Source organism: Anopheles funestus, chromosome 3RL (genome assembly GCF_943734845.2).
Source record: "Anopheles funestus chromosome 3RL, idAnoFuneDA-416_04, whole genome shotgun sequence".
In the NCBI taxonomy this organism is placed as follows: domain Eukaryota; kingdom Metazoa; phylum Arthropoda; class Insecta; order Diptera; family Culicidae; genus Anopheles; species Anopheles funestus.
Window position 1 is genome coordinate 4,968,461 of NC_064599.1, and position 18,039 is coordinate 4,986,499.

The 18,039-nt window shown below is 43.6% G+C and overlaps 3 protein-coding genes and 1 long non-coding RNA gene across 6 annotated transcripts in view; 3 read left to right on the forward strand and 1 right to left on the reverse strand.

Annotated features, from left to right (window-relative positions):
- LOC125772114 (ankyrin repeat domain-containing protein 11) overlaps nucleotides 1-4,778 on the reverse strand; it is a 34,208-nt gene extending 29,430 nt beyond the window's left edge. Inside the window, exons 1-4 of one of the 3 annotated variants that reach the window (XM_049443482.1) lie at nucleotides 4,528-4,778; nucleotides 3,869-4,019; nucleotides 3,629-3,796; nucleotides 3,042-3,299 (exon numbers count right to left, since the gene is read on the reverse strand). In XM_049443482.1, coding sequence (XP_049299439.1) covers nucleotides 3,042-3,299; nucleotides 3,629-3,796; nucleotides 3,869-4,019; nucleotides 4,528-4,548 — 598 coding nt within the window. In that variant the 5' untranslated portion in view covers nucleotides 4,549-4,778. Of the gene's footprint in view, nucleotides 1-3,041; nucleotides 3,300-3,628; nucleotides 3,797-3,868; nucleotides 4,020-4,138; nucleotides 4,360-4,527 lie in introns of those variants that run through there. The other 2 variants (XM_049443481.1, XM_049443483.1) reach the window with 2 other exon arrangements.
- LOC125772204 (uncharacterized) lies at nucleotides 556-1,482 on the forward strand. Its single transcript, XR_007419451.1, has 2 exons — nucleotides 556-1,157; nucleotides 1,262-1,482. It is a non-coding gene; the product is annotated as an uncharacterized LOC125772204 (long non-coding RNA).
- Nucleotides 4,779-5,928: 1,150 nt separating the features above from the next.
- LOC125772199 (little elongation complex subunit 1) lies at nucleotides 5,929-11,665 on the forward strand. Its single transcript, XM_049443662.1, has one exon. The coding sequence runs from the start codon at nucleotides 6,773-6,775 to the stop codon at nucleotides 11,204-11,206; it is 4,434 nt and encodes a 1,477-aa protein (XP_049299619.1). The 5' UTR covers nucleotides 5,929-6,772; the 3' UTR covers nucleotides 11,207-11,665.
- A 3,027-nt stretch (nucleotides 11,666-14,692) lies between these two features.
- On the forward strand, nucleotides 14,693-15,834 carry LOC125772179 (farnesol dehydrogenase-like). Its single transcript, XM_049443633.1, has 2 exons — nucleotides 14,693-15,447; nucleotides 15,517-15,834. Exons 1-2 carry the CDS (start codon nucleotides 14,884-14,886, stop codon nucleotides 15,688-15,690), a joined length of 738 nt encoding a protein of 245 aa, XP_049299590.1. The 5' UTR covers nucleotides 14,693-14,883; the 3' UTR covers nucleotides 15,691-15,834.
- The last annotated feature ends 2,205 nt before the right edge of the window (nucleotides 15,835-18,039 follow it).

The window sequence follows — 18,039 nt, forward strand, 5'->3', positions numbered from 1 at the left end:
CGATCGGAACAGACGTGCGCGTCATTTCACCCTTCAGTTTTTTTTAGCAACATCCCCTACTCAGCATTATCTACGGTGAAGAGAGCAAGAGACATGATTAGGAGAGATTGGAAAGCTTTCTGTGCGGAAGGCTGGAGCGAAATTCCGGTGCGGGAGGTATTGGAATTGTGAGAAAATAAAATTTGGAAACTGAAAGGATAGATCTCGACACATTAGAAATAATTAATGAACGATTTGCAAACAACATTTAAAAATTGTAACAAACGATGCAAATATGTACAACAATGTAACCGACGCGATTTGAACCAATTTGCCTTCGGTTTTGATTATGCAAATAACCATCACTGTCGGATCAGTTACCATATAGTCAGGCGAATAAAAAGCCAACCAAAACAAAATTGTGCCAACGCATGTGGGATACTAATTTGATTAGCGCCGTTACACGTACGCACCAGAGGTCGCCATGGCAAACGGAAATCGATCTCCCTAGAGACGTTCCAGCAAAAGTGTATAAGCATTCAAACGCAATCATAGTAACCGACCGAACGACGCGGCGACGACGTTCTCTAATCCAACATGAGCTTGAGAAGCAAAAAAAAAACACCGAAAAATCAAACCAAACGAAACGAGTCCGAGAGCCGGTGGCAAGGTGAGTGAATAATTAGGAAACCAAGGAGAGAAAGACCCGTAAGCTCGGCCATTGGGAAGCCGCGAAACCCGTGGTTCGAAGAAGGAAGCCGACCGAACTTCAACCAACCTGCCACCACCACCGTAATCGTGCCTCACTCTACTCCTTGCACGCACACGCCCATTAATCTTAGCCGATAACCTTTACATTGAGTCATTTAAATTATTCATCCCCCCGCGCGCGATGGGTTTACCAACGAAAGACGGGTATATAGTAGGGGATGGAAAATGAAGAAGAGAGAAAATCTGCCCTGTTGGAAGTTGGAAAAGCCGGAATGGGAGTGTACGTACTGCTCCACATTCCACACAAGTACGCCGTTTTCGGTTAAAGCTAACAACTGAGAAGTGGATGATGAAGATCATAGTGAGGATTGCGCTACCATGGTTACTTCTAAAAGGGGGGTTGAAAGTGTGAAAGAGACCAACACTAAAAGACGAGCACTGTTTTGTGAACTCCCGCTGGACATTGTGTAAGTATGTGCGTGTGTGCCGGGACGTGCGTGCATCATTTCAATTAGACTTAATTATCGTGCGGAGTGTGAACTTTTTTTTTCTTCCTCTCTATCTTCCCTAGCTCTTCCCCACATTCGCCGCAAGAGGTGCGGTCGGTACGTGAGTCTGATTTATCAAATAGACGTTAGACTATTGGTGGGTATGGACAGCACTCCTCTAGTGGCGTTCTGAAAAGCTATGAACATATATCAACAAATTATCGCACTTTAATGTACTTTGTCTGCTTCCTTGTGTACATAATGTGAACTCTTTACTAGGAATAAATACTATATGGTCACTTGATTAGGTCGCATTATGTAACGTGCTCGATTTGAAATGAGCATCAACCTGCACACTACCATGAGTAGTAGTAGTAGTAGTGCAGTTGATTGGAGACGACCACAAATGTGGGACAAGCTGAAACATTGAATTGGTTGTTGTTATTTTTTCCCCGATGATTTCATGGTCTCGAGCTACGGTGTTCGTTCTATTACACCGAAGGTCGTGATTCGATTCTCATCTGGCCTTCCAAAACAAGGACTGGCAGTTACGTGATTAAAATAACCATTTAGCACACAAATATGTTTGTCTTGAAAACAACCACTGACTGTCTCATTCTAATTTTGATTACGAGCTCTTCAAGAAATATCTGCTGAGATAAAAAAAGCAAATGTATCAAATTAATACTACAATATAAGAAAAAACTTTCTTACAACGAAAAAATCTTATTCATAAAGAAGCACAAATTGAACCAAATCCAGAAAATATCTATTCCGCATTGGTATGAAGCTTCTGCAACCTTTTATTCCCCACCCACAGGACAGATTGATAAAAGATAACCGACGGGGGCCACGGGAGGTTATTTAGTTTATTAGGCAAGACGTCAGAGATGGCGCGGGCTGTGATTAATATTGATGAGCATAGCAGATACGGGCGCCTCACGTTTGTCGGGAACGTGCTTTCATTTTTACATCGATCAGGTTTATCGACCTTCTTCTTTAATCGTTTTTACATCGAGCAAATAACTGCTCCATCCACGATGGAGCATTCATACTTGAGATAAACAGTTTTATTATTAATAACAAAAACAACATAACGAGTTTACAATGAAATACTAAAATTCGTGAATGTTTGGAATCTCTTTTCCGTACGATTTGAATTGCTAAGAAATGGTACGAAGGCAAACACCGTTGAATGCGGGGGAAGCACCAAGAAACGAAAGCGTTCGCGTTCGTTGACCGAACAGGGAGACAGATGACGTGAGAAAAGTGGCATTTTAAATTAACAATCACAGCCAAAGGCGCCACAACGTGCTTTTGGGAAGCGGATCGAAAATATGCGTCAATTTGTGGGCCAGACACACGGATGCTACCTAAACCAATTAGGTCGTCTCAAATTATTATTCCTTTGCGCACGGTGGATTGCAAAGTTTGTTCCCAAAAGGGAAATATAATTGCTAATCGCCTCCAACAAATGTCATAATTTTATGGTATGGTGGATTGATTTATTTTACGGTAAGATATGATAAGTGGAGTGAAAATGAGTGAGTGGAGTGTAAGTTAAGTGAAAATATTGAAAATATATAATTCAATCAAATTCAAAATTCAAAGTTTATAAAACATACTTCTCTTGAAAATGATAAGAAAAATATTCACAACAATGTGTCATAAATGTATAAATTTGTTATTTACTTTCAAACCCAATTCACAGCGAATATTTAAAATTATAACCCAATATTTATAAACATTTGAAATAGAATGAAAAAGATTTCACTTTCATGTGTCCGTATTAGCATTAGGACGGCCCAGTAATAAGCCAGGAAATGGCAGAAATGATGTTATAGTAGATCTTTATCCACTTACCTCTTGCTTGGGTCAAATAGTTGTACACAGCAGGTGCCGCCACGTCGCACGGTGTCTTGCCTTTCTGATTTTTGAACGCCGGATCTGCACCGCGCTCGACAAGCATCTTTACCAGCTTCAATTGTCCCGTAATGGCCGCATCGTGTAGCGGCGTATCGTTCTCCAAACCGGTAGCATTAATGTTTGCTCCCGCTTTAACTAAAGCCAGTGCAACATTGTAATGACCATGATTACAGGCCTCATGTAAAGGTGTCCATCCTGCGGAGCGACAAAAGTAATGTTTAATATAAGAGTGGGTCATATAAGACTTGATAATTCATTTGTTTTAAGAGTAAATCTCGATTGCACCATGCCATGCAAGGAGTTCCAGTGGGAATTCAAGTCAAACTGAAGCAAATCAGGTATGCAGATCGGCACCAACATAGGTACTAGAGTCAACTAAGGAACACGAAATACGGTACGGCTTCCCAACATAAACGAGCCAGTACCAGATTTAAATCTAGACAAGAAAACCGTATCCCGGTTGTGCTGCTATGACCATCTGGCAATGGAAATCGACTAATAATTTTGCTGTTTCTATAACTTACCAGCGAAATCGGTCACATTTGGATTAGCTCCTTGCTCCAATAGTTTTTTAACCGAATCCTGATCACCTTTTTTGGACGCAATATGGAGCGCCGTTTCTCCCCGCTCGTTAATACGATCTCGGGATCTAGAATGGGCTGAGTTGCTACTTCCACCTCCAGGGCTCATTTCTAAAACATACAAAATAATTATTTAGTTGGACAATCCCTCTAGAGCCTGTCATAGAAAGTGTCTATTCGTACCCGCATCGTTGCTGCCAGAAGTCATCTGCATTAGCAGTGCCATCTGCTGACGCTCGGACATTGGCGTTGTAACAGCTGGTCGGCCAGATCCACCTGATCCAGCCCCAGACATTCCTCGTGGTCTTGATGATGAAGGCATACCGCTTACATCCTGCAAACGGGAAGAAAAGATATTAGTTTAGCTAGTAGAGGGCATGAATGCTGGTCGAAAGCAACTGTAGTTCCCTCCTGGAAGATACCGCACGTCATGATGGATCGATATAAACAAACCAATCCGAGCAAGGAACAAGTATGTTTACACCTCCAAATGTCCATGAGGGAAACGCTTTTTTATCGCATTTTAAACTCCGCTCAGACGTGCAGTCGCCGGTCAATACAGGCAACAGTGCTTAACCATAACAAAAATATACACAAATCCTAGAATACGAAACATATTGACGTTCCCGGTCAAATGCATCATTCGGTAGCGAAGCAACCACCAAGCGCATGAAACTCCCACAACACGGCAAACATTGCGACGTAAATTATGAATCACTTCCACTCGTTGGGTAACTTCCATCACAGGAAGAACATAGGGAAGATGTTCATGTACAATGGTAAACCATCGCTGGCACGCTAAAATTAAGGAAACACAATAAATATTGCGAAAATAAACTCACTTTCTTTTGGAAGTTGCTCATTTCAAAGTGACAAATGGTTTCATCTTCTTTCTGTTTTTAGCTGCGACATTTTCTTTGACAGCTCGTTCTGACATTTGCTGATCTAACCACAGTAGAACAATCATAGTTTATACATGCCCAAAATCTTATTCCAGGATTTTATGTTTATTGTTTCAATTTTACATTTAAATCGATACTTTTTACTGTGTGTATGGTAGTTATGTAAAATAACCATGTTGTGGATCGTATGCGAACGCTTAAGGTATTAGGCGGCACGGATTAGAATTTCACGATTATAGAAAATCACAATTGCTTGTGGGCATATGCAAATGAGGAGGCGAATACATATCAAAATACCAAAGGAAATATTCTAACAAAACCAATTAAACTCAATTATATAGGAAGGCAGCTTAAATTTTGATCTTATATTCATTTTAAAATCTTTTGTGAAAATTTTGACTCGAATGAAGACGGCTTGAGATCATGGTGCAATATTGTTTTGTTTACCAGTTTTGTCAGTAGGAAGCAGCTGTTTTGCATTGCTTTTTACTATTAGGTCGAATTAACAACCATCCACGAGATATCAACGCGGTTGTTTCTGTTTCCAATAACATTTCCTTCATTAGTTCGAAAACTATTGTTGGCTGTTCACTTGAATGGGTGCTGAAATTATATCTCTAAATTGCTGTAAATCGAAATGGAGAACATAAAAGTAACGACAAACTTTACTAACAGCTGCTTCTACGATGAAAACAAGAAAATACGCTTTGATCCTCCAGTTTATGAGCAGCGATACTGGACCATTCTACGACTGCTCGAGCTGGATTGTTGGAAAGATTCGTTTAAGAAGGTACCCGAAGCGCAAAACTACGGGACAGCTTTGAGATACGGATGTTTTAACTCCATGTATGTTTTTTGTTTACAGATTGTTGAATTTGGCTGTGCAGAAATGAAATTTTTCCGCCTGTTACGTTCGCTGCCAGCGGTCGAGAAAATATTGGAGGTATTTACAATCTATATAGGTATACGAATGTAGATCACTTCAGTTGGGTTTAACATTACTTAAGTTAAGAAGTAGCCGTAATCTAATGTGAGTTGCTGGTTTTGTCTCTAGACGGGCTGGATCCAGAATTGTAATTTTCTTTGCCCAAATTGTTCTTTCCATTGGATACTGCTATACAGTTTTTTTGAGTTCATGTCTGGCTTTATTATATCAACAGCCCGCCTGAAATAGAATCACAGTACATGTGGTTAATGTAATATGATATTTTCCCATTTGGTGACTGCCTCGCCAGCTGCAGCTCAAATGAAGATCTAATCAAAAGTATATCATGTTTTGGTCTAGAATATTTTGTGAAACAGTTACCACGCTATGGACATTAAAGAATAGGTATACAATGTGGATACGATGTGAAAATCTTTTTTCCTCCAGCATGGTCACCTTTTCTTGTGGGTCGTATTTTACCAAAGCATACGTTTCTAGAGGGATGGTAAACGTCAGTTTGACATTTATACCGCATGTTGTCAAAACATGTGAAATGCGCTGTGGGAAACAGATTCACCACTACGGTCTACACAGCTTTCACTGTAAAAAATAGCTTTCGGAATGGCGATTGTGATAAAAACATCCTATTCTACCAGTTGTGTGAGGATTTAGCCATTCCCAGGGAATGGCTTTAATATTCCGCTTCCAAGCTACGGACGTTTCGTGACCGTGAAAAACGGAGTGCGTGAAGGAAGCGTGTGAATTTGCAGAAGTACCCTCTCTCTCTCTTCTCCCACACCAGCAGCAGTCATTGCACCGCTGCTAACCATCGTTTGTACGCGTGTGTGAAACTAAAAGTGATTGATTGTGAAATTGGTAGTGTACCGCGGGCGAAAGGACACGCAGTACACTAACACACGTACGAAAACAGGATTCAACCGTACCAAAGCCTACCCGGCATTTCACTCTGCAAAACGCTGATGTTATCATACGCTGCTTCATTTTGCCGGTGGTGGTGTGTTTTCCAGTGTATTCTTTTTTGCGTTTCCTATCCGGATTTTCCTGTATCATTCACCACGCAAAGTAATGGACTAGCTTTAAGCTATTTGCAAGGAGATTGTGGTACTGTGCAAGGATAGCGTCATCATCGTCATCTGTGTGCTACCACGCCGAAGGCGCAAGTTGCAGTCCCTGTACTTAGGCCACGTGCATTCCACTCCTCCACACAAACAGGCAGTTCCGGCCGGCAAAGAACAAAAGATGAGCGGGGAAGATTTTATTTATAGCGCCATCACGAATGATAACATGAACGCGTTCGACCTGAACGTAATCGCCAGTACCATCGTCAATACGGACAAGCTGGTGCGTCAAAATAAGCAGCAGAAGGAGGAAAACGATCTGCTGCGGGAAAAGATCACATCCCTGCGTGAATCAGCCCTGCAGATAAAGAACCTGTACGAGGCGGAGGTGGCCAAAGTGGTGCGTGCCGAAGCACAGCTAGCATCTTACGTAAGCCAATGTAAACAGTTGGAAGAGCGGTGTTTGGAAGCCGAAAGTGACAAGATCAATGCCGATCTTATACTCATGGAACGGTTAGCGGAAAACGATCGGCAGCATGAGGATAATGAGCGACGCTATCAGCTGCTCATTACCGATCTCATACGCTACTTCTCCCTGCCAGGTGATCCTGCCGATACCGGCAAAAAACGCGACCTCAAGCAACATCTAGCGGTGCTAGACATACTCAACCTGCCGGACGATGTGAAATCGTTCATTCTGCAAGCGCCCTACTATCGTAGTAAGCGGCGAAAAGTACGCACCAAGTCTGCTACGATGAAGGACCAAGAGTGTCAAACGTCGGTAATGGAAGTGCGAACTAGTGCTAACAACACGGACCAATCATATCCGGTGCGACCGGAAGTAAGGGACTGTGGAACAGATGCGTTCGAAGCTACACACTTGCCTCAAGAACAACCGATCATGAAAACGTTCTGCGATAAAGCCACCATGCATAGCATGTCCACGATCACCCGGGCAACGTGTACGTCGGTATTCATCAAGCGTGTCGATGTCGGGGTAAACTTCCCCGAAGTGACGCTCAAATCGGTGGATGAAATTCTTCGCGAATGTGTCCCGCTTCCGCCGCTGCTTCTTTCACCCATCACGGATATTCTGCCCATGTACGAATCCGTTAGCACGCAAACTGATCCAACCATTCCTCGCATAGAAAGGGCCGCTCCTGTCACTTGTGGAACAATGACGAATTTGAAAAACATTCGCAAACGCATCGATTACCGTTCGGTGGATGGTGGCGGTGGCATGGCGTCCTTTCAGCAACAGTACACATCCATGGCAGAACAACTATTTGGTAAAATCAAGCAAGAAGATTATCCTTCTTCAGCCGATTTCGACTTCAACACTCGCGATACGTTCGGTAATATGCATCCTCACCTTTCTGCCATTTGGAGGATGTTAGGGGAAAGCATATTTCTGGTGATGAACAGTGGCCGACGGTTTGATAATCAGTGCTATAACAAGCTAAACGAGCAGCTCGCCACCATACGCGATATGATCGAAGCGGATGGGCGCCGTGAATCGGAACCGATGAGTGCCATGTTTTCCAACGTGCGTGCGACGGTAGTGGCAGCTGCTGGGTATGGTAAAGAACGAAGCAACACACCGCTTACGACGCCAAATGTTCTACCCCATACGGAGTCAGCTCGCCAAACGCTATCAGAAGAAGGATTCGAGTGTCCAGTGCCTGAAGAGGACGGTGGAGTGGTGGTCATTGAAAAAGAAACCGACACTGTGCCGGTGAACCAGCAGAGATGTTATTTAGCAACCAAAGAGTTAAGCAATAACGATGCAGCAGTAGTTCAAGTAGAAACAGAGACAGTTTCATCCAGTTCTTCGGAACAGCAGCTGGTAGATCAACAATTGCAGTTGATGGAGGAAGGCGAGGATGATCTTCTAAAGGTGTCCTCGGGAACGTCCATTATCGATCCGGATACTGAAACGTCTAGCCAACAAACGTTTGACAATCCTCCAGCGCAGACATCATGTCAGCTAGAAAACATGTTACAAGTAGCAAGTGTGCCTGAACCGGAATTAGCATATAATATCCCGACAGCAGAAGATGAAACACTATTTTCCGTACGTTGCCCATCAACACCACCCAAAGTGGCAAATGTGACGAGCTGCTACTCTACAACTACTACGGCAACATTCGTCTCTCCGATAAAGGTAAAGGAAACGAATCAGTTGGTAAAGGATCAGTTCAAAACACCGACACAACTACCGATTAGCAAGCGGAAGGTGCGAGCAAGACTTTCAGATGACTCATTGCTACCTCATGCCTCGAAACGGATGCGGTTCGTCGCGGAACCGAGTTCGGGGCGCACATCACCTACGACGGAGTTTTTGCTGGAAGACGATTGGGATCAAAAGTTTTCCTCTATCAAGGCGGCTATGGTTGGCCCGTTGAAGGTGGCCCGTTCTATCCCGCTGTCACCGATCACCGATCGGTTCGAAGAGTGTGTTGATCTGGAGATAGAGCGAGAGGATAATTTGCTGCTCGAAACGAAACAGCTAGCAACTACGCTAACAGAGCTGAGTAATGCGCAAGACATGGAGGTAGAAAATAATACAATAACGAGTATTAAATCAACCATCGATCGAGTAGTTGAAGAAAAAGATTCAGCTGAATCTTCCACCGAACCAAAAGACGTAAAGTCATCGGAAGACAACACTACACAGCAAAAACTTGAAGAATCACATAATGCGCCGGAACCGATCGAAAGGAGATTATCTAAAGAAGATGACACACAGCAGGTGTCTAATGAAACGAACAATTCTCTGGTACAAAGTCCGCCCACTGAAAGGAGGTTGTCGGAAGAAATCGATATAGAGCCAGAGACAACCGATCCACCAGAGATCGTATTGGCCGTTGAAAAGGTCCCCGTAAATATGGATACATCCACCAAGGATGACACAGATGAAAAGAACGATGTGTTGCCAAATGCATTAGAGGATGGAGAGATCAGCGAAGAGCTAAACGATAGTTTTAACAGTATCGGTGAACTCGTTATCGATGTCGATCCGATTACGGATAATGATTGTACCGTTTGGGATTCACCAATGTCACCACCGGCGCACGAAACGGGTCTATCGGTATCAGCGCCTCCACCACGCATCATTCGTTGTGAGACGGATTCGCCGCTTTCGCCACCACTTCCCAGTGATCGTAAACCAACATCGCCTGTTACTCCGCCGCAAATACCACTGTTTCATGCCGCTCTTCATTCGCAACTACGCCAAGAGGTGCAAGAACGGAGCGAACCGATCTATGCATTCATTGCGCTTCACAAAGCGAAAAATGGACACGAATCGAGCATCAAACCTAACGGCCAGCTCAATGCACAGGAAAAACAGGTTGTACAGAAGCTGTCCGAGGTTTTGGCAAACTATCTGCAGCGACCCGATTGGACGGAGAGCGCGGTAAACGAAACGATAACGGCAGTGCTAAACTGCACACAAGACGTACGCCTCATGACCCTAGCCTTACTGGAAATGGTCATTTCCTGTGCGGATATTACGGTGAATGTGCTTTGCTCACCGCCCGCCCCACCTCTACCGTTAGTACAACAAAAGCTCATCCTTATTGTGCGCCACCTGGGATACGGTCTCGAAGGGCTAGAGCAGGTGCTGATGCGCGAGCTAGACCGGCGGATGTTTCAGCTGAAAGGGGAAACGCTTCCGCTGGCTGGACTGATCGCACTTACGTTTCTTTACATTGGCCTGGAGGATAGCAAACCTTCCGAGATGCCTTGGAAGCGGGAATATAATGTTCGGCTGTACATCTTCAAATGTTTGTACTATTTCGGGTTTAAAGGTTTACCGCTGGTGTACTACCTGTTGCGAGCGTTCCCATTCGCTCTACCGAAGAAAGGTAGTCCACACTACGACAATGCAGATGCGATGATCGCAACGATACGCACGATCCTGATGAACGTGAGCTATACGGACAACTGTATGGGATCGCCCGAATCGGCAATGTTCCGGAAACGGGAATTACTTTGGTTGTTAAAGAACACTTACGGATATCAGCAGGGTAGTCCAACGTACGAAGAGCTTGTGGTGAACTTGGTTGACAAGATCCGAGCCAACAAACTGCGCAATGTGGCGCACTCGCTGATACTGGTCGCCAAACGGAATGGTTTCGATTGGGCTCGGTTACACATCATTCAGAAACGTATCTATCCGCTTCTGAACGAATACCTGAAGCAATTCGAACTAATGCGAGCAAGCACCGCAACTGGTTGCCCATCGTCAGCGGCAGTAGGTACCGCTAGTAGCAGCGAAACTATGACCAGTCTGGATGATCGAATCGTGACGTGTATCTTCACGATTGCCTCCATCATGAAAACGCAACCCTCGAACGAAGATGCGTCCCGGGTGATGCAAATTTTCACCACCATTGTGCAGCTGGCAGAAGGGAACCGTGTGATTCAGGAGGAAGCAATTGCAGGACTGATAAAGTTCAGCCGCTTCGGATTTGTGGACATTTTCCAGCGATTGAGCTGCTGGAACCCGGATTACCCGATCAGTGATCGGATCAAGCTGATGCTGATGACGATGGTCTACCGGAAACCGCCTCTCTTCTGGAAGCAGCTAATACAGAATCGAATTGTGTGAAGGGACACCAGTGTCACTGGTGTGTATTTGTGTACAAAGAGGGTTTCCAGGGCGTTTTAGCTTCTTTTTTTAGAACGATCCGTTACTGTAATCACACATCGTTCAATGCGCTCTCATTGCGGGTATCACAAGAAGATCACCCGACGTTCGATTTCTGTGATTAAGATTCAGTTGCTTTTTTACTCAGTCAATTTGTCTCCGTAAGTTTTACCTTTATTTTTTCAATTCCATTGTTTCCTCGCTTTTGAAGGAATGAGTTTTTACCGCAAGCAGAAACAACAATCGTGCTGGTTTTCTTTTCTTGCCAGTTCCTGGCTGAGTTGAGTATGTCTTGATGAGCTTTTGTTTGAACAGGGTTGTATAAAAGATGAATTGTAGGTACATAATAAATTAAATTATAATAAAATTTATTTGAATTGTATAGTGCAAATAAAAAAAAAAACGTAATTATTCTTTACACTAGTAAAGTGTCGATATCACTGATTGGTACATTTGTACAAAGGTCTTTTTGGCGTTGTCACCTTCAAACCATTTCTGTCTAGGTTAAAAATATTTCATCCTTCCTTTGGTGATCCCTATTCCGCTTGATAGTCTGGACGAGTTGACGCAAAGTTTCAACCTTTCCAATTGGGCATTAGAGGCATTGACTTTAATTTGGTTTGAAAAGGTCGATCCTCGGGTAATAGAAAAAAAATCCTCCAAAAGAAATCTTCCAATGTGTTTTTTCATCAAACCCTTAACCAGTTCAGCAACTTGTTGGGAATTGTTAAACCCTCCTTTTTTATTTCGAAATTCATTCCTTTAGGTTGACATTGATGAACACATATTGCACCAATCTCGACACCTAGTGCGGCCACTCCTCAACGACTACTTATCACCCCCAGTGAAGCAACTCGTCGTGGAAGTTTGGCGTGGAAATATTGCCGAACCTCACGAATGTCTCGAGGGAGCGGATGTTGTGGTCGGAATTGAAATGTAAGTAACACGAAGTTCCTCTTCCATACCTCGTCTCACCTATTTCTCCTATCTCGGATCAGTATCGAACATTTGCACCAGCCGATCCTGGATAAAGTGCCCGAAAATGTGTTCGGTTTCATTAAACCAAAGGTAGCATTCTTTTCAACGCCGAATGCCGAGTACAACGTGCTGTTCGATGGTTTGTATGACAATGGATTCCGTCATTTAGATCATAAGTTCGAGTGGACCCGAGGCCAGTTTGAGGAATGGGCGGAATTGATATGCCAACGGTATCCTGATTACTGTGTGAAGTATTTTGGTATCGGACCGGCACCGGTTGGTTCGGAAGCGGTTGGATGTGTAAGTCAGATGGCAGTGTTTGTGAGGCAAGATTTTCTCGACAGCCTTCCACCGACAGCTGCGACAGAGGAAGAAGAAGTTCCAACGGCCAACGAATCTACTGAGGCTGATCAACGCACACAAAATACAACAGAGACCGCTCGCCCTAGCACCCAATACATCGAAGTAAATGGAGAAATTCTTCTTATCCAACCGCCAACGGACGATGTCGTTTCTGATGCGGCCGGCGAAGAACCTGCTGTCGGAGAGAGAGCTGTGGAAAATGCTTTTCATGGTGCAGATGATGTAGTTGCAGAAGAGAGATATAGAGAGTATAACGATATTATTGATGATATCGATGATTATGAGGGTGACTTTGACGATCAGGACGACGATGAGGACGATATCATGTTCGACATGTACGTTCCTGAGGAGGCAGCTCGTGCATTGCGCACACGGAACGATAGTGGCAACTTCGAGGAAGATGATGTGTCCGATCCGGGACGTCAGTATTGGCTAGTGACTAGCGAAGTGTACCCGGTGGCAGCACCGGACAATCGATCACGCGAACAACGCATTCAAGATGCAGCGGAATATCAACTTCGTCGTTTGCGCAATTTTGGAGACGATTTTCTCGCACCGGAACAGGATCATTATCTCATACCGTTGGCTGTCATACATGATTGTATGGATGTGGAGCTGGCAAGCATTGACGAGGTGAGACAATCCTTGATACGGGCGGGTTATCGTGTCGGAGAAAATGATACAATAAACTTACCGCTTGAGGATGAAGAGGAGAACGATTCAGACGAGGAGCGGTTCAACGACGACGAAGGGGAGTTCGATGATGCGGCTGATCGGTATCCTTCTTGGGATGATAATGAAGAAGCTAAGGCTAGCCTGGGAGTGGTCGCCATGACGTTAGATGATTGTGACGAAACCTGGGACTGAAAAGCATCGCTTTGAAATGGTGTAAAAAGTTTAGGATTATCATGCCTTGGGGCAATTTTTTTGAACTTTTTTTTATATATCAAGATTATGATGGCACAGATCGTGATGGAAAAACAGGTATAAGAAAACTTATATGAAAGATGACCATCATTTACTAGCTAAGTCCAAAGTGTAACGAACTATCCCCAAGAAAATCCTAACATTGCCATGTCTGTATGTCTTGATGAAATCTGAAGATCTGAAGCTGATACGAACAAGATCAGCTAGCAGCAGAATCAAATACAAACCAACAGTAGACATAATATTATCTCTGTGTAGTTCAACATCTATCCGAAAGATGGACTATTGATCCTTTGTCTTTTTGATGCCACCTATAGCAAATTCTCTAAATTACTTCCACAATAGCTACCGTATCGGAGTATATCGGAACTTTATCAGACAAACTGCTACGATAACATATCATGTTCATACGCTGCGAAACGATTCCAATTCGTGCTCATATTGAAATATGCTTCAAACGCAACGATATCGCCCACAACACTGCAGTCATTGTCTGTCAATCTTGGCTGCGTATGCTCCGATAAGATAAACCCCAAAAACGTGTAATCGATAGACGCACCGTGTCCACGTGCCTTTTGCTGCTTCAAAGCACGTTGGTTCCCCCAGGAACAGGTTTCTGTGCTTTGGTTCCGGTTTCGAAATGGGAAGTTTCGGACAGATCCGAAAAAGCGCACACGCGCCCTGAATGTAAAGTAATGTAATGATCATTTATTAAGGGATCGCTCTCGGTTTGCTGCTGTCTGTTGTCTATAAACCGCAAGTCAAGAGCATGAGTGGGCAACTTGCTTTGGCGCTCGAGGGAGACGCTGATTGTTGGTAAACTGAAGCGCAAACCCTTATGTGCGGGAATTGTTTGCTATCTTGGGGAGGTTGATCGTCGTGCGTTTGTGTGAGTCTAGTGGCACAGTGGCACGCGGTCTGAAATGTCTTTTAAATAATGTAACGATAATTTTTATTTTTATATAATTGTACCAGAAATTGAAATATGAAGCAATTGAATGAACTTTATATTTGTTAATTTTAAGTTAAATTCTTGAAAGTTGTAGTAAACGATCGCTTTAACATTTGCAATAGAAACGAGTTAAGAACCGCTGATGTAATGCTCAATCATCTAGCGCAAAGGTGTGTTGTAGAAAACCGATTGGAGAAATCAGTGGACAACACACGTCCAAAACCACTGGAGAGACGGGTCCGTCTATTTCCATGTAGTTTCGGTAATCTGCAAGTCATCCTAAATCGTGATGATGATATTCTAGTCAAAAAGCGTATCGCCGTACCATCGTCCATTCAGTCGCACGTTTGCCATTCCCACACTGAGGTGTGAATTTATCGCAGGAACTAACTAGCGGGTGTAACACGCTCAAAACGCAATGGATCGTTGGGTCGGAAAGGTGGCCGTAGTGACCGGTGCCAGCTCGGGCATTGGTGCAGCTATTGCAAAGGATCTTGCCAAAGCCGGTATGATTACTATCGGGTTGGCGCGGCGTGTTGAGCGCGTGGAGCAACTAAAGCAGGACCTACCGAAGGAAGCGGCCGGACGGCTTCATGCGATGAAGTGTGACGTTTCGGTCGAAACCGACATCGAGCGAACGTTCCAGCGTATTCGCGATACGTACGGTGGTGTGGACGTGCTGGTGAACAATGCCGGCATTCTGCGATCGGTCAATCTGCTCGATGTGGGTACGACGGCCGATATAAAGGCCGTGCTGGACACGAACGTAACCGGGCTGGTGCTGTGCAGCCAGCGGGCTTATCAGTCGATGGTCGAGCGTAAAGTCGATGGCCATATCGTGCACATCAACAGCATTGCCGGGCACAGTGTCCCGAACTTCCCGAAGCTGAACATTTACCCCGGTACGAAACACGCCGTCACGGCCATCACCGAAGTTATGCGTCAGGAATTGAGAGCGGCCGCATCGAAGGTTAAAGTGACGGTAAGTTTTGTTGGTTCTAAAAAGGTTTTTTGTTGCTAAAATTGTTCCGCTTCTGCCTGTTGTTTTTAGAGTATCAGCCCGGGTGGAGTGCGAACCGAAATCTTCGAAGGTGTCGATGTCCCGGAAGACATGGCAATGCTCGAATCGGAAGATATCTCGGAGGCGGTACTGTACGTGATCGGCACACCACCCCATGTGCAGGTGCACGAACTCACCATCAAACCGGTCGGGGAAGTGTTCTAAGCGGTTTCTAAGCCGGCATTCGAAATTCAAAATTAAATTCTCACATATTTTGAATGTTTGTCATTGGAAGCCGTTAACGGCAATTTGTGTGCGCACAAGGTCATAACCGAAGGTGGTCAAAATAAAGTAGGCTATATGTTATAATCGGGCAGTGCAAGATTGATTTGAAAATGGTGATAAAATGCTCAACAACACAAACATACACGTACGGAAAACGCGGCAACGAGTTGATTTGTTTGCTGTACACATTGTTTGTTATGGTTGTTTCCCTTTCCTTCAGCAGCATGTTTGTTTAGCTGACAAAGCAGAAATGAAGCTCTGCGATCACGATCGTATCAAGCCACATTTGTTGATCTAGCGGTAAAAGCAAAGATTTGATTTCTTTGCACAATATTGTGCAAAATACTGTAAAAAATTTTACATTACAAAAACGCACGTGCCGTGCAAGAAGCTAATGGTAGTGCTTAATGCTAATTCGAATTTAATTCATCTAAGCTCCATTCGCCCATGACCTTGGTATCAATATGAATCACCATTAACAAAAAGTTGAATTCCGGGGTGTCATCGCGGTGTCATAAATTACGCATTAAACTGGTATGAGAAAAAAATACTTCGAACCTAAAGAAAAAGGGACTCCTAATATGTAGATTACGAGAGGTGTATGCGTCATGCATTTATTAAATTTTAATGTCGCACTGCTCTGTCCGTTAGATGTGGATGCAATGTTGCATGCAAGCTACGCATAATGTATTGTTTTGAATTTTGAAATATTTCTTTGAAACTTTTCGCCGTGTTTTCCTGAAGCCGACAGTGCACTCCGATGAGAATGCCAGTAACAAATTTCATTTTATTCCATTTTTTGTGAACTTTTGAACGTTATTACAAAAATAATAGATTGATACTAGCCGATGGAAAACAATTTCTCATTTTTCGTTCCTTTCACAAACTTTTTCATCTCATCAGTTTGTGTCCCCAAACTTTTTAAAAATGGTAACCCAAAAAGAAAGACTTCTTTTTTCCTTACACAACTCCACTTGAACACATGAATGTTTGATCCTCTATTTATCTACCAAAAAGTGCATTACACGATGCACTACATTTACACGCTGACGCCCATTTTGGCACCTTGATGCATGTGTCCAAATGTGTACCGGAATGGAGACGGCGCTCGACACCGTTTGATGAGTCGCACACTTCTTCCGTACGATGTAGTAGATTTGGCCTTGAATGATCTCGCAACCGGAACCAATACGCGGAGACCGGAAAGCGTCAACATGACCACTTTACTCAGTCAGCGAAGCGTTACGATTATGTAGGGTGCTTTTTTTCGAATCACATCTCATCGAAACGATCGATCACCACGGGAGAAATATGTCAAAATATCCCTTAAAAATCAGAATAGTTATTACAGAGTGTATTTCGAAATTAAGGGAACAAATCATGAACAAATTTAAAAGGTTTTAAAGCCACATTTAACGAGGAACAAATTTTCTCGTTGATGATTAATCGATAGAATTCTTTGGAAGAGATTGTTGCTAACACGAGACACAACCAGTATGAATCATCAATTGTTTTCCATACCACATCATGCCCTTCAAATGGTTAATCTTTACTAATTTAATCAACCGATCGGTTCGTCTATTTTACGATGTGTCACAAGGGTGAATCATTCCTTCAACTATTTATGATCGTGCGCTTCCCTTAGATTTTTTTTTTCAAGCAAGTGTAATTGATAGTAGCTTTTACATTAAACATTTTACAACATTTAATACAATAAGGTTTCATATCGCATCAAGGTTTATGAGCCATTTAAAGAGCCTTTCTAATAACAAATAAAAACGAATCCGGTAGCATAAAAGATGCACCAAACAAAAACTAATGTTGGCAATAAAAATGCCCATTTTCCAGTGCAACAACGATCACAGCCATGATGATGATGGTGATGATGATCCGTGGCACATTCGTGGTGGAAGATTTGTGATTGAAGCTACCTTTCATGCAGTCTCGGCTGTATTCGAATTCACCCCCGGGTTGCACTATCAGAACATCTGCTGGTATTGAGGCCGCCTGCAGATTCACCAATGAGATCATAATCCCTCCAAACCTATGTCGGGTCCTATTGGGCGCCTGTCGTCTATGGAGAAATATCTGAATGGTTATGACACAAAGGAACGAACGGTTCCGGGGTCTGGGATGCGTCCGGGAATGAACATAAACAGCGCACCTGGAATGAAGGACTGCTTCCGTTGTGCCAGCGAACGAAAAGCACGTTGTATGTCAAACTTCGGCACGAGACACATTGCGCAATTTGCAGTTGAAAAAGGGAGTTTTTAGTCACCGGATTCGTAG

Bases quoted from the DNA above. Each gene is read 5' to 3' on its own strand.
- LOC125772179 (XM_049443633.1), top strand. From the start codon at position 14,884: ATGGATCGTTGGGTCGGAAAGGTGGCCGTAGTGACCGGTGCCAGCTCG. The intron at 15,448-15,516 runs GTAAGTTTTGTT...TGTTGTTTTTAG, and splicing joins CATCGAAGGTTAAAGTGACG to AGTATCAGCCCGGGTGGAGT.
- LOC125772199 (XM_049443662.1), top strand. From the start codon at position 6,773: ATGAGCGGGGAAGATTTTATTTATAGCGCCATCACGAATGATAACATG.